The sequence below is a fragment of the Podarcis tiliguerta genome, assembly GCF_965153285.1.
Source record: "Podarcis tiliguerta genome assembly, chromosome: 12".
Taxonomy (NCBI): Eukaryota; Metazoa; Chordata; class Lepidosauria; order Squamata; family Lacertidae; genus Podarcis; species Podarcis tiliguerta.
In genome coordinates this window covers 2,875,563-2,889,172 of record NC_139545.1, presented here as the reverse complement: position 1 = coordinate 2,889,172, position 13,610 = coordinate 2,875,563, and the positions used below count along the sequence as shown (strand labels likewise).

The 13,610-nt window shown below is 42.2% G+C and overlaps 1 protein-coding gene across 3 annotated transcripts in view; it reads right to left on the bottom strand.

The window, feature by feature from the left end:
* Positions 1–13,610, bottom strand: part of EGFR (epidermal growth factor receptor) — a 148,742-nt gene that overhangs the window by 6,902 nt on the left and 128,230 nt on the right. For 2 of the 3 annotated variants that reach the window (XM_083407008.1, XM_083407010.1), the window contains exons 21-27: positions 8,960–9,115; positions 7,901–7,976; positions 6,459–6,605; positions 2,576–2,673; positions 1,534–1,701; positions 1,201–1,251; positions 907–1,012 (exon numbers count right to left, since the gene is read on the bottom strand). In XM_083407008.1, the coding sequence (XP_083263134.1) occupies positions 907–1,012; positions 1,201–1,251; positions 1,534–1,701; positions 2,576–2,673; positions 6,459–6,605; positions 7,901–7,976; positions 8,960–9,115 (802 nt within the window). The remainder of the gene's footprint in view (positions 1–906; positions 1,013–1,200; positions 1,252–1,533; positions 1,702–2,575; positions 2,674–6,458; positions 6,606–7,900; positions 7,977–8,959; positions 9,116–13,610) is intronic. The other variant, XM_083407009.1, reaches the window with a different exon arrangement.

Genomic DNA, 13,610 nt, shown 5'->3' with positions numbered 1-13,610 from the left:
CTAAAATCCTCTCACTTTGAACTTAATAAGATACTTTTAATATGCTTTTTAATATACTTTTTTGGACAGTGTTCTCGAAGCTACCAGCATGAGTTTGACCAAACTGCGGGAGGCAGTGGAAGACAGGAGTGCCTGGCGTGCTCTGGTCAGGGGGGTCACGAAGAGTCGGACACGACTAAATGACTAAACAACAACAGCAGCAATATGCTTTTTGGGTTGTGTTTCATATGTACAATGTACTCTCATTGCAGCTTTTGGTTCCTTTATTTTATTCACATTAGTTTTCCCCCCTTCCATATAAGTTGTGCACATTTAATATGCCTTTTTAGCATACAACAGTGTGCACATCTAAATTCCCGTTAGGCACATGAACTTATGATGTCAAAGACCAATTCTAGTCATTGTTGGGCAGTCAGAAGCAACATGCCTGTAATAGCAGATACATCTACCCCCTGCTTGCTTGCCAATAGGTTTGGCAGGTCTTTGTTTTTTTGAGTTTTTTTGCCAAGGCTTCTGAGCCTTTATTTCTTTGTTTTTCTTATTTTAATGCAAGTGCCCTGAGAGTTACCGTTGCTTATAAATTGACAAAGTAAAATAACATTTAAGAAATCTCCCTCTCTCATCTCAAAGGCAACCTGCTCAGGTGCTGTGTGTTGGAACATAACATGTTGATTCGGTGACCAAGATTACTACTCCTCATAACGGCCTATTCACGGATTTACAGTTCAAAGCAAGAAAATCACGGAAATAACTATTTGGGGAATGGCAAAAAGAGACACGAGAAAAGTTGTGTGAATTTGGTCGTGATTCTCCGCATATACAACAGGAAAACAGATGCCTTCTCTAAAGACTAAATCTGCTCGCCTGAGAATTAACACGAAGAATTGGCGATCTCTGTGTACTCACCAGGAGCAGGTAGGAAGCTATCATCCAGGCTGTCATTCAGGCATGTCTCAGTTGGATCTGAACTATATCGCTGGATAAAGCTGTCTTCTCTCACTGGAAAGCCCTGCTGGTTAGGGGAAAGCATTGATTAAAACAAGGTGTATGGCACACTGCTTCTAATAGCACAACACAGCCATTCCAAATCTAAAGATAAACCTCGATGACCTGTGTTTGTTTTAAGCACTCAATGATATCAAAAAAGCTGTGGAACAGTTTCACAGTTTCTGCCTGTGGCCCTGAATTATTCAGACTTACCCCATTTCTATCAATACAGGTTACAGTTGTAGAATTATTGCTGGTAGCACTCTAAAATAGAAGAAGAGGAAAAAAGTTTCATTGTTTTTGATTTAACAGAAGAAACACACTAGATTACCTGAGTGCATTTCATACTTATAAAAAACTGTTTTGAAAACATTAACGTTTATTTTGGCAAAAGAACTGAACCAGGAAAGGTGATGCCATAATGCATTTAAAGTGTTACTGCATTTGTTGGTTTTGTTGCTGCTGCTGCAACAACAACAACAAACTAACATGGCTCCCATCCTGGACTTTTCTCAATATGGAAACTTTTTGGAAATAATTCCATACCAATGAACTTAAGAGAGGTGTCCGTGAGTTTGATGGGCTGCTGAAAAATCCCTGGTGTGGAATGAGGTATTCATCTGCATCCACAATGTCCTCCATGTCTTCCTCTTCCATCAGGCTTCGGTAAAATTTTGAGTCTGTTGGGCTTGGTAAGTGCATTCTTTCATCACCCTGTCAGGAGGCAAACCACAACGAGAATTTGTGATTTTGGGTTGCACCATTAATCACAGGTAGACATTTATCATTTCTCCCAACAGCTCATGCCATAAAATACAAATTCAAACTGAGACCAAGAATGGCAAAGTTCTGTCTTCATAGCACTAGATCTAGCTAGTCCAGCATCCTGCTTCCAAAGTGGTTCACCAGACACCTTGCAGAAGTCTTAATGATGATGCTTGTGGGCCTTTGCCCTTGTTCTTCCCCAGGCAGCTCATTTTCAGTGTACCAACAACAGTCCAGGTGTCTGAAGCTGGGATGTGTAGAACCCACCATAGGAAGTTTCACTAGTCTTACTAGACTTCTTTATGCTTCCCTTGAAAGACTTCAGAGATTTTGCCGGAGCCGAAACCTCTAAATTTACACTGAATTTGGGTTCATGCAAAATTTGGTGCTGAGTGAGGACAGTCATAATTTTTGCTACACAACACAGCTCCCTTCAGAGGCGGGGTGCTGCTTAGCACGTCCTTCCATTATTGGAAGAGCTGCAAAAACTGCCTCCTGCCTTCTGTTAGCAGAGATGTCCACTGGACCACTGCTAATGGAAAATCACAAAAGCATTCTGTCCGGTTGATGAATAGTTCAAGAGCTAATATGGATTACAAATACATCAAAATCATGTTACCAGATTATATAACTTGTGTTTAATTTACCAACTGAGACATTGACATTTTTGTTTTTAGCTTTATAGAAAACAGAAACAACTGTTTTGCACCACTTCAGCCACTTTAAAATAAAATTATTTTATTATGCTAAAATAATCTTAACATACATTTCTTTCTTACTGCTTTCCTTAAAAAAGTAGTCACCACATTACTATGGTCAATACCTGTATAACCAGGTAGCGCTGGGGGTCCCGAGCCATTTTGGAGAATTCTGCTATCAGCTCCCGGAATTTGGGGCGACTCTCTGCATCAATCATCCAACCTTAAGATAGAAAAGAGAGAGAGAGGGAGAGAGGGAGGGAGGGAGGGAGGGGATATAGTTCAAAGTGACACTTGAAAAACCAGGAACATCTGCTAGTAAAAACGTAAACTATAAAAAGAACCAGAAACTTCTGATTCCCTTGCATAATACTGAACACTAAACGATCGCTAGAATTGGGAAACCACCACTGCTTCTTTACTCCAAAAAATCCTAGGTCTATAACCTGATACCTGTAACATGGGGGGGGGGGTATTTTGTCTGCAATCTCCATCTGAAAACAGAATCCACAAGCACAATACTGTCATAATTTCTGTTTTTGTTTTTTGGTACGCCTACTTTGTTTATTATCTTGTCTGATTAAGAGTCCTGGAGAACTTAAAGGTCTGCCATACCTTTGTGAACACTTGGGTTGGTTTCAGTAAATGTACTTTCCTGATGTGAATTTAGCTTTAGCTTTGTAATTTACAGCAGATCTGTCATAAATTTAAAATGAAGTATTTAATGCCACCTAGTGGATGATTTTATGTACCTTTTCTAAACTGAAAAAGAACACTTCTGCCAGGTTCCTTATATACCGTTTAAGGAGGGAGAAAAGAGTCATACTTAAGTAGGATCAGGGGTGCCAACTTGAATAAAATATTGTGGGGGCCCAGGTAAGCCCCGCCCAGCATAATCCATCGCATTACACAGTGCACACACAGCATTTGAATGTAAATGCCCAACAACTTTGTGGGGGCCGCTCAAATATTTTATTGTGGGAGTCAAAGCCCCCAAGGCCCCTAAGAGTTGTCTCCTATTAGTGAGCTATAACCCCAGAACAATCATTCCTATAAAAAGACTTATTTCAATCTCAGTGTGTTACAGAGTAGTGTAGTTCTGCTTTATTCAACCTTTTTTTTGTGGAGCATTTTGATGCATTTCACAACAGGTCTGGTCTCACAAGCTCCTCACTGATATACAGGTGAAACTTGAAAAATTAGAATATCGTTCATTTATTTCAGTAATAAATATAAAAGTTCATTTATTTCAGTAATTTTCTGAGATTGTTAATTTGGGGTTTTCATCAGCTGTATGCCATAATCATCACAATTATAACAAATAAAGGCTTGACATATCTCGCTTTGCATGTCATGAGTCTATCTCATATATTAGTTTCACCTTTTAAGCTGAATTACTGAAATAAATGAACTTTTCCACAATATTCTAATTTTTTGAGTTTCGCCTGTATATGAAGCTATTCCACAACACTGCCTTGTGAATTGTAACTGGGGTCATATTTCCCAATGAATGGCAATCTTAAGCATATTGTTTTAAAAAGGTATACTGTAATCGCCTTTCATAATGAACAATGCTAACACATACAAGGAATCAGAATCAGAAGAATCTTTATTTGCATCGGCCACTAGCCATAGCAATAAAATAAAATACAATGTACTGAGACAGAGGTAGAAACTTAACTATACATAATACGTTTTGGAGGTTTACATCAATAATCAAATAATAGATCTTATTCTAATTGCCCCTGCTAATTTTTTTTGGCGGTTTTTGCTGTCACCTGGGTATCTTGATCTGCTAGAACAGGCATGTCCAATAGGCTGTGGCCTACTATCCAATATCAAAAACTGGCAGTGATCTACCACACTATCTCATTGTCGTTTTTCAACTTAAACATATTAATTTGGCTGGGGAAACCCTGTTGGATGGGCGGGGTATAAATAATAAATGATGATGATGATAAAAGTAACAAATTATTGCCCCCACACCAGCCCCTTCCCAGGGCCCTTGGTGCGCACAGGAAGCCAACGCGCTCCAAAATGTCCAATTCCCCCTTTGCTGGGGGGGGGGGCAGCAGCTTACTTTTGAGTAAACGCAGCTAGGCTGGCGCTGGAAAGGTGGGAAAAGTTCAGCATCCACGCAGAACTAGGAGGGAGACGGCATTTTCTTTCCATGGGAACTGGTGGGAGTGGCTTGCAGGGGGCAGAGGCAGCCGCTTTGCGCCTTTCTGGGCCGGCCAGCTGACTGGGTATCGGGCAAAGTGGCCAAAGAGGAGTGCCTGAGGCAGCCGCGAGGATGAGGCAGCATCAGCGCCAGTCAGAGCGCTTGCTACGACAGCCTGGCTAAGCGGAGCCTCGACCGGCCGCTGCTGAGTGCGCACTGAGGGCACCCAGCGGCCATGGGAGAGGGCGATGGGCGGAGGCGTGCCGAGGCCTTGGGCATGATCGATGAAAATCCACCACGTGATTGACGCGTTGGACATCCCTGTGCTAGAAGAAAGGACACGGTAGCAATGGTTGGGTGATCTGGTATGGATAGAGGGGCAATAACCTCATTCCTCAAATCTTTATAAACAGTGCAAGCTAGAAGCACATGAGCCACTGGCTCAATACTGCCATCTCCACATGGACATAACTGTTTTTCCAGTGGAGTTTTTTGAAATTGACCCTCAGGTACATAAGTAGAAAATAATCATACCATGGACAAAATTTCCTTATTGTGGCCAAATCATTCTGTCGCTCAATATCATATAAAGGTAAAGGGCCAACTCTGGGGTTGCTGGGCTCATCTCGCTTTATTGGCTGAGGGAGCCAGCGTACAGCTTCTGGGTCATGTGGCCAGCATGACTAAGCTGCTTCTGGTGAACCAGAGCAGTGCATGGAAACGCCGTTTACCTTCCCGCCAGAGCAGTACCTATTTATCTACTTGCCTGCTTGCTTTCAAACTGCTAGGTGGGCAGGAGCTGGGACCGAACAATGGGAGCTCAATGGCCGACCTTCTGATCGGCAAGCCCTAGGCTCTGTGGTCTAACCCACAGCATCCCCACAGCATCCTCTGTGGTCTAACCCACAGCATCCCCAATATCATATAGGCACTGTCTAATTAAATTATTTGCTTTACTGAAGCCCAGTGTTAATAACTGTTGTGGTGATAAAACAGAAAAGTAAAACTTTTGGTTGACAATTTTACTCCAAGTGCTCTCATGACAATCTAAGGGTAATAGACCAGCAGGGTTTAAATTTAGCCTAAGCCAATAATTAAATGCCCTACACCAAATCTAATTCAACAGAGGGGAGATTAGCCTCCTAGACCAATGAAGCATTTGGAACACAGGATGGAACAGGGAATAAAATGCCTTAGGAACTTAGATTGAACAGCTTCTGTAGATCCAAGGTGAGCGCCTCTCCAAAATTTGAGCCCCATATAATAACTGTGCTGGGGTTTAGCTTCAAACACTTCAAGTGCTGATGGTATGTGATTGCCACCTTTTGTATGGAAAAGCATGTCAGAATTTTGGTGCTTTGAGACACTTTTTCCTTTGCATATTTCTGATGTGCGCCCCATGACCCTGTTGACTGAAAAGTAAGGCCGAGGTATTTAATGACTTTTACTTGTTTGATCAACTTATTATCCATATACCACCTATGGGCCCTATAGTTTCTTGAAAACAGCATGACTTTGGTTTTCTTGTAATTCACAGCCAGCTGTTCTCTTTGTCAGTATCCAGAGAATGCCCTCATCAATCTTTTTAGGCCCACTTTCGTTTGAGATAGAAGTACCGCATCATCTGTGTATATAGGGATGGCTTTTGTGGCCAATTTAGGGGCATGATATTCTGGGGATGTTAAATTCTGGACAATATCATTTATATATAAACAGTGCAGGTGCTAGGATACAACCTTGCTTAACTCCCTTTGTGGCTGGTACGGATCCTGTGAGCTGCCCATTTGTAGAGCAACACACTTTCAGTGCAGTGTTTATATAGACATTTAATCAAGGAATTGACTTACATTTGACCATGATCATGTAGACATCTATTGTACAAATGGGAGGCTGAGGCAACCGCTCTCCTTTCTCCAAGACAGAGGAAATTTCACTGGCTGGGATACAATCATATGGTTTTGATCCAAATGTCATCAATTCCCAAACTGTGACACCTGAAATGTCATAGCAAACCAGAATGTTAAAGACTCATCCTATAGGGAAGAATACTCCTAGTTCGCCTGCAGATGTGCAGTTGCTGTCTGTGGGCGTGAAAGGACTGCAGAGAGGCCTGCAGGGACTATGACCCTGGGCGGGCAGCACTGAAAACATCTGCTGCCCCAGCTAGGCCCACAGCAGCTGCTGGGGCAGCACCGGGGGTGGAATGAGGGCATGGGTCAGCCCCCCATGGTAAAATTGTTTTAATGGGAATGTGGTTTTTAACTTAGGTGTTTTAAAGGTTGGTGTTGTTTTATTTGAGAGTTGTTTTAATTTGTGCTGGCTGCTTAAATGAGTGAATGACGGACCCAAGGGAAGCCCACCCTAGACTCCATTGGCTCCGCCCCCTGCACAGCCCAAGTCCCAGCCTGCATCCCCATTCGCCAAAGCAGGGGGCAGGCATAGGATCTGGTTCCTGATAGGCGGAGGGGGCTTCTGCCAGGAAGGGCACAGCCAGGCTGAATTCATTTGTTTTCAGGGGAGAGGGAAAGGCCTGCCCAGGGAGTGGGCCCAGAAACATTCCACTAGGGAGGATGCACTGAGACACCCAGTCTCAGTAGTCATGGGTGGGAGGAGGAGTTGCTTGAGGGATGGATCATGTCATTACTAAGCAGGCGAGTTTTGTTGCTGTCTGGTATCGACAAGAGTGTCCCACATGACCTCATAAAAGCGAGCCAGGGAAGGGCTGGGCAATGGGCTCCATGGGGTGGCAAATGACTCTCTCTGTGAGGGAGCCTTTCTGGACTCTGCCTGCCTGCATGCTGTCTCATCAGAATGGTGCATGTGCTAGTTATCTCCACATCAGAAGCTAGGTGTTTTCAAAGGGTCCTATCCCTGCTTTGTTGTTGATACATTAGATGCCCATACAAGTGATTTGGAGGTTTTTTTGTATGGGAGGTGCAATCCATCATCTGAGCCCCCCCCCCCCACCTGTAGTCTGAAGTGGTACAGCCCAGACACAGCTTTATTGCCTCAGAGGAACAAAGCCTTAACTAATCTACACTTCTTTTAAGAAATTGTTTAGGAACTGAAGCGTAAAATTATGATAAACACCTGAGAAAAATCCCTTACTCCCTTTCCTCACATACATATTAGTGAAATGTTTTGTGTGTTTATAATCATAATGTTCAATAACTTTTTCTATTAAATATACTCTTATAAACATCATGGGGGAAAATGAGCTCTTTCAGAAGATCATAAAATCTGCTCAGCTGCCGATCAAGAATCAGCATAGCACTTTTTTCAGACTTACCATAACTCCAAACATCACTTTGGTGGGTGTAAATGCGATGCAGAATAGACTCCAGCGCCATCCATTTAATAGGAACCTAGGAAGATAGCAATGTAATTGCTAAATCTGATGCTAAATAGTAAGCACTGAGAAACAATTGAGATGAGTGCAAGGATGAGTTATTTTGAAAAACTGGATGTAAGAAGACAGCCAATTAAACAGAAGAACAGAATGCAATTTGGGCCTGGTAATAATATTTACGTTGCATAAAACTGTTGTTCAGAATATGTAAACTAGAAGTTTGCCACCGATAAAACACTTTCCATTTATAACACATATTATTACTATGCATAGCTGCTTCTATTGAGCAGAGTTTAACAGACGGCTGCTAGCATAGATAGGTAACATAGTAATGCCAATGCTTTGTTTACCAGTTTAAATTTCAATGCATTTTTGGCATCTAAGATATTGCATATTAGGAAAATGTTCAGAAAAGGGCAAACAACATGATCAAGGGGCTGGAGCAATTCCCCTTTGAGAAATGGTTGCAGCATCTGAGACTTTTTAGTTTAGAGAACAGCTGAGAAACAGGTTTTTTTTTGCTTTCTCCTATAACACTAGAATTTATGGACATTCAATGAAGCTGAATGTTGGAAGAATCAGGAAGATAAAGCAAAGTAATTACTAACTCAGCATGTAATTCAGCTCAGGAGGCAGTGATAGCCACCCGCTTAGACTGGGCAAATTAATGGAGGATAAGGCTATCAATGGCTACTTGCCACAATGGCAGGGAGGCTTCTGAATACCAGTTGCTGGAAAAGGCAGGAGGGGAGAGGGCTCTTGTGATCAGCTCCTGTGTGTGCCCTTCTCACACGTATCAGGCTGGCCACTGTGAGACTAGATGGGCCTGGTCGCTGGATCAGGCTCTTTTTCTTTTCTTATGTGGGCAAGAGATTTCTTCAGGGACTGTATGGGAGTGATTCAAAAACTCTTGAGGCAGAAATGCACCAGAATTCTATCAAACAAACCAAGAGGGATGAATTTTTAAAAAATCATCATCATCACCATCATCTTTCTTACTTTTCCTCCTTCTGCATGGTATTCCTTTTCTTCTGCACCAAGCAGTTTGGCCAATCCAAAGTCAGTGATCCTCACATGCTGAGGAGTCTTAACCAGGACATTCCGGGCAGCTAAATCACGGTGTACCAAACGACGTTCCTCCAGGTAATTCATTCCCTGCATCCAATAAATAGTTGTAAAAATCTTTTTTCATCGCCCCATACCAATAGCCATGCTACGTAGAATATTAAAGGACTATCGCTCTATACAATAAATGGCCAGTTCCAACGAGATTTCACCACTGTGGGAAATGGTCGCAAAGGTAGAGAGTGATTAGATGGTTATAGGCTTATACTGCCTAAGTATATATTGTCACAAAGATCCTTCCAATACCTAGGAAGGTAAGAGTCCACTGCCAGGTTTAGGTGCCAACTTTGGATCTTGTGTTTCACAGCAGTTCCTAACTCTGGATTCTCATGTTTTGGGACTACATAGCCTCCAACACCTCCATGGTCACTGGCCAAAGATGTGCAGTCCAGTAACGCCTGGGCAAAGCTGCTCTATCTTCCCTGGTGACCGTGCCTCAGTTATCAAACATTTCAGAAGCTGAACAGGTTTCTGGAACAGATTAGGTTTGACAACTGAGGTTTGAGTGTAGATTGGTAAATATACATAGTATTAAATGTTGGATGTATGGGAAAGGAATCATAGGAATGTTTCTCCATGTGCTGAAGTCTACGCAGATACATTCAAAATCACTGCTTTCAACAAGTCAGCTAAGATATCAACTCATCTTAAATGGTCATAACATCACAAATATATGTCACCATATTAATCCAAAGGATCTCTATATACAGCCTATTTCAATTCAGAACTTCACAGAGGAAACAGAGGGATTCAGAGCAGCAGCAGGAGCAAATTTATTTGTCATGTGGGTGGTGGAAAATGCTGCATCTTTGGGTTGACCAAAAACTGTGAAGGCAGAAATCCTCTATTCTATACACCATTAACAAATAGCAGAATTTATGTTTTCATGCTAAAGTAATAAACTATATTTGTGATATTCTATAGTACTAACAAATACTTCCCTTGTTTTGTAGTTGTCATTGTTGGTACATGACTGTTAATAACTGTAACCAGAACCTTTACACATTATGAAACACTGGCATTCTTATATGCTTGTGAAAATAGAGCCTTTGAAAGAACTACAATCAACTCATTTTTTAAAGAGGCCAACAGAGAAAGAGCCCATTAATGCTTGGGGGGGGGGTAAAATCCCCCCAAACAGAAATGTGTCGATGACACAGTAATAGGAAAATGTTTTTCTCCCCAGTGTCCACCCCCATCCTTTCTCCATTAACCTTGGACCAACATCATAGTATCTACTAAACATTTTCAGATGAACTCCCACAATGTGCTAAGGGCTCCCAATGTTGCCAAATGACTTACCCTAGCAAACTGGCAGAAGGCCACAAGAAAAGCTGTTTTCATGAAATAAATGTAGCTTTAATGAGCTGTTACTCTCAATCAAATCAAATCAACAACCCCAACAAAATCCTATCAAGAGTAACCTCAGTCAAGGACTTAAATAGTTCCAGTTTATTAAATCAGCTATTCCTTCCTCAATTGAGTATATGCCTATTTTATGCTATAATATAACTGGAATGCCATGTATTAGGTAATATTCTATTTGATCTAATCCTAGAAAAAGAGGTGATTTACAGCATAATTTGATTATATAATAGTTTCTAGATTTATAGATAGTAACTGCATCTCTCATAGTACTCATAGAATCATAGAATCATAGAATCATAGAGTTGGAAGAGACCACAAGGGCCATCGAGTCCAACCCCCTGCCAAGCAGGAAACACCATCAGAGCACTCCTGACATATGGTTGTCAAGCCTCTGCTTAAAGACCTCCAAAGAAGGAGACTCCACCACACTCCTTGGCAGCAAATTCCACTGTCGAACAGCTCTTACTGTCAGGAAGTTCTTCCTAATGTTTAGGTGGAATCTTCTTTCTTGTAGTTTGTATCCATTGCTCCGTGTCCGCTTCTCTGGAGCAGCAGAAAACAACCTTTCTCCCTCCTCTATGTGACATCCTTTTATATATTTGAACATGGCTATCATATCACCCCTTAACCTCCTCTTCTCCAGGCTAAACATGCCCAGCTCCCTTAGCCGATCCTCATAAGGCATTGTTTCCAGGCCTTTGACCATTTTGGTTGCCCTCCTCTGTACACGTTCTAGTTTGTCAGTGTCCTTCTTGAACTGTGGTGCCCAGAACTGGACACAGTACTCCAGGTGAGGTCTGACCAGAGCAGAATACAGTGGCACTATAACTTCCCTTGATCTAGATGCTATACTCCTATTGATGCAGCCCAGAATTGCATTGGCTTTTTTAGCTGCCGCGTCACACTGTTGGCTCATGTTAAGTTTGTGGTCAACCAAGACTCCTAGGTCCTTTTCACATGTACTGCTCTCAAGCCAGGTGTCACCCATCTTGTATTTGTGCCTCTCATTTTTTTTGCCCAAGTGCAATACTTTACATTTCTCCCTGTTAAAATTCATCTTGTTTGTTTTGGCCCAGTTCTCTAATCTGTCAAGGTCGTTTTGAAGTGTGATCCTGTCTTCTGGGGTGTTAGCCACCCCTCCCAGTTTGGTGTCATCTGCAAATTTTATCAGGATGCCCTTGAGTCCATCATCCAAGTCGTTGATAAAGATGTTGAATAAGACCGGGCCCAAGACAGAACCCTGTGGCACCCCACTAGTCACTCTTCTCCAGGATGAAGAGGAACCATTGATGAGCACCCTTTGGGTCCGGTCAGTCAGCCAGTTACAAATCCACTGAGTGGTAGCATAGTCAAGACCGCATTTTACCAGCTTCTTTACAAGAATATCATGGGGCACCTTGTCAAATGCCTTGCTGAAATCAAGGTAGACTACATCCACTGCGTTCCCTTCATCTACCAGGCTTGTAATTCTGTCAAAAAATGAGATCAGGTTAGTCTGACATGATTTATTTTTCAGAAATCCATGCTGACTATTGGTGATCACAGCATTCCTTTCTAGGTGCTCACAGATTGTTTGCTTAATGATCTGCTCCAGAATCTTCCCTGGTATTGATGTCAGACTGACTGGGCGGTAATTATTTGGGTCCTCTCTTTTCCCCTTTTTGAAAATAGGGACAACATTTGCCCTCCTCCAGTCTGCTGGGACTTCGCCTGTTCTCCAGGAATTCTCAAAAATGACTGCCAGTGGTTCTGAGATCACATCTGCCAGTTCTTTTAATACTCTTGGATGCAGTTCATCTGGCCCTGGAGACTTGAATACATCTAAACTAGCCAAGTATTCTTGTACTATCTCCTTAGTTATTCTGGGCTGTGTTTCCTCTGCTGAATCATTTCCTCCAAATTCTTCAGGTCGGGCATTGTTTTCTTTATCGGAGAAGACTGAGGCAAAGAAGGCATTGAGGAGTTCAGCCCTTTCTGTGTCCCCTGTTTGCATTTCACCATCTTCTCCTCTGAGTGACCCCACTGTTTCTTTGTTCTTCCTTTTGCTACGAACATACCCATAGAAGCCTTTTTTGTTGCTTTTAACCTCTCTAGCAAGCCTGAGTTCATTCTGTGCTTTAGCTTTTCTGACTTTGTGTCTACACGTGCTGGCTATTTGTTTGAATTCCTCTTTGGTGGTTTCCCCCCTTTTCCATTTTTTGTACACATCCTTTTTTAATCTTAACTCAGTTAAAAGTTCTTTAGATAGCCACCCTGGCTTCTTTAGGCACCTTCCATGTTTCCGTCTCATTGGTATTGCCTGAAGTTGTGCTTTTACTATCTCCCTCTTAACAAACTCCCAGCCATCATGAACTCCCTTTCCTTTTAGTATTACTGTCCATGGGATCTCACCCAGCACTTCCCTAAGTTTTATGAAGTCGGCTTTCTTAAAGTCAAGAAATTGAGTCCTAGTATGCTTGGCTGCTCCTTTCCGTTGTATAGTAAACTTCAGAAGAGCATGATCACTTGCGCCTAATGATCCTTCCACTTCTACCCCATTAACCAGGTCATCGACATTGGTTAGGACCAGATCTAAAATGGCTGTTCCTCTTGTTGCTTCTCCCACTTTCTGGACAATGAAGTTGTCTGCAAGGCCAGTGAGGAATCTGTTTGACCTTATGCTCTTGGCTGAGTTTGACATCCAACAAATATCTGGGTAATTGAAGTCCCCCATTACTACTATCTCCCTTCCTTTTGCATGCTTGGCCATCTGTTCCAGGAAGGCATCATCTATGTCCTCCGTTTGGCTTGGGGATCTATAGTAAACTCCCACAATGAGGTCACTATTATTCTTCTCTCCCTTAATTTTGACCCAAATGCTCTCACTTTGGCTTTGAGGTTCTAAATCTTGGATCTCTTCACAGGTATACACATCCCTGACATATAACGCCACTCCTCCTCCTTTCTTGTCTGGTCTGTTTCTCTGAAATAGATTGTATCCCTCCATTTTTACATTCCAATCGTGGGACTTATCCCACCAGGTTTCAGTGATGCCTATTATGTCATATTTAGTTTGCTGTACCAAGAGCTCAAGCTCATCTTGTTTATTTCCCATGCTTTGTGCATTAGTGTACAGACATTGAAGTCCATTAGTCATTCCCCCGTGTCTCTTATTTAA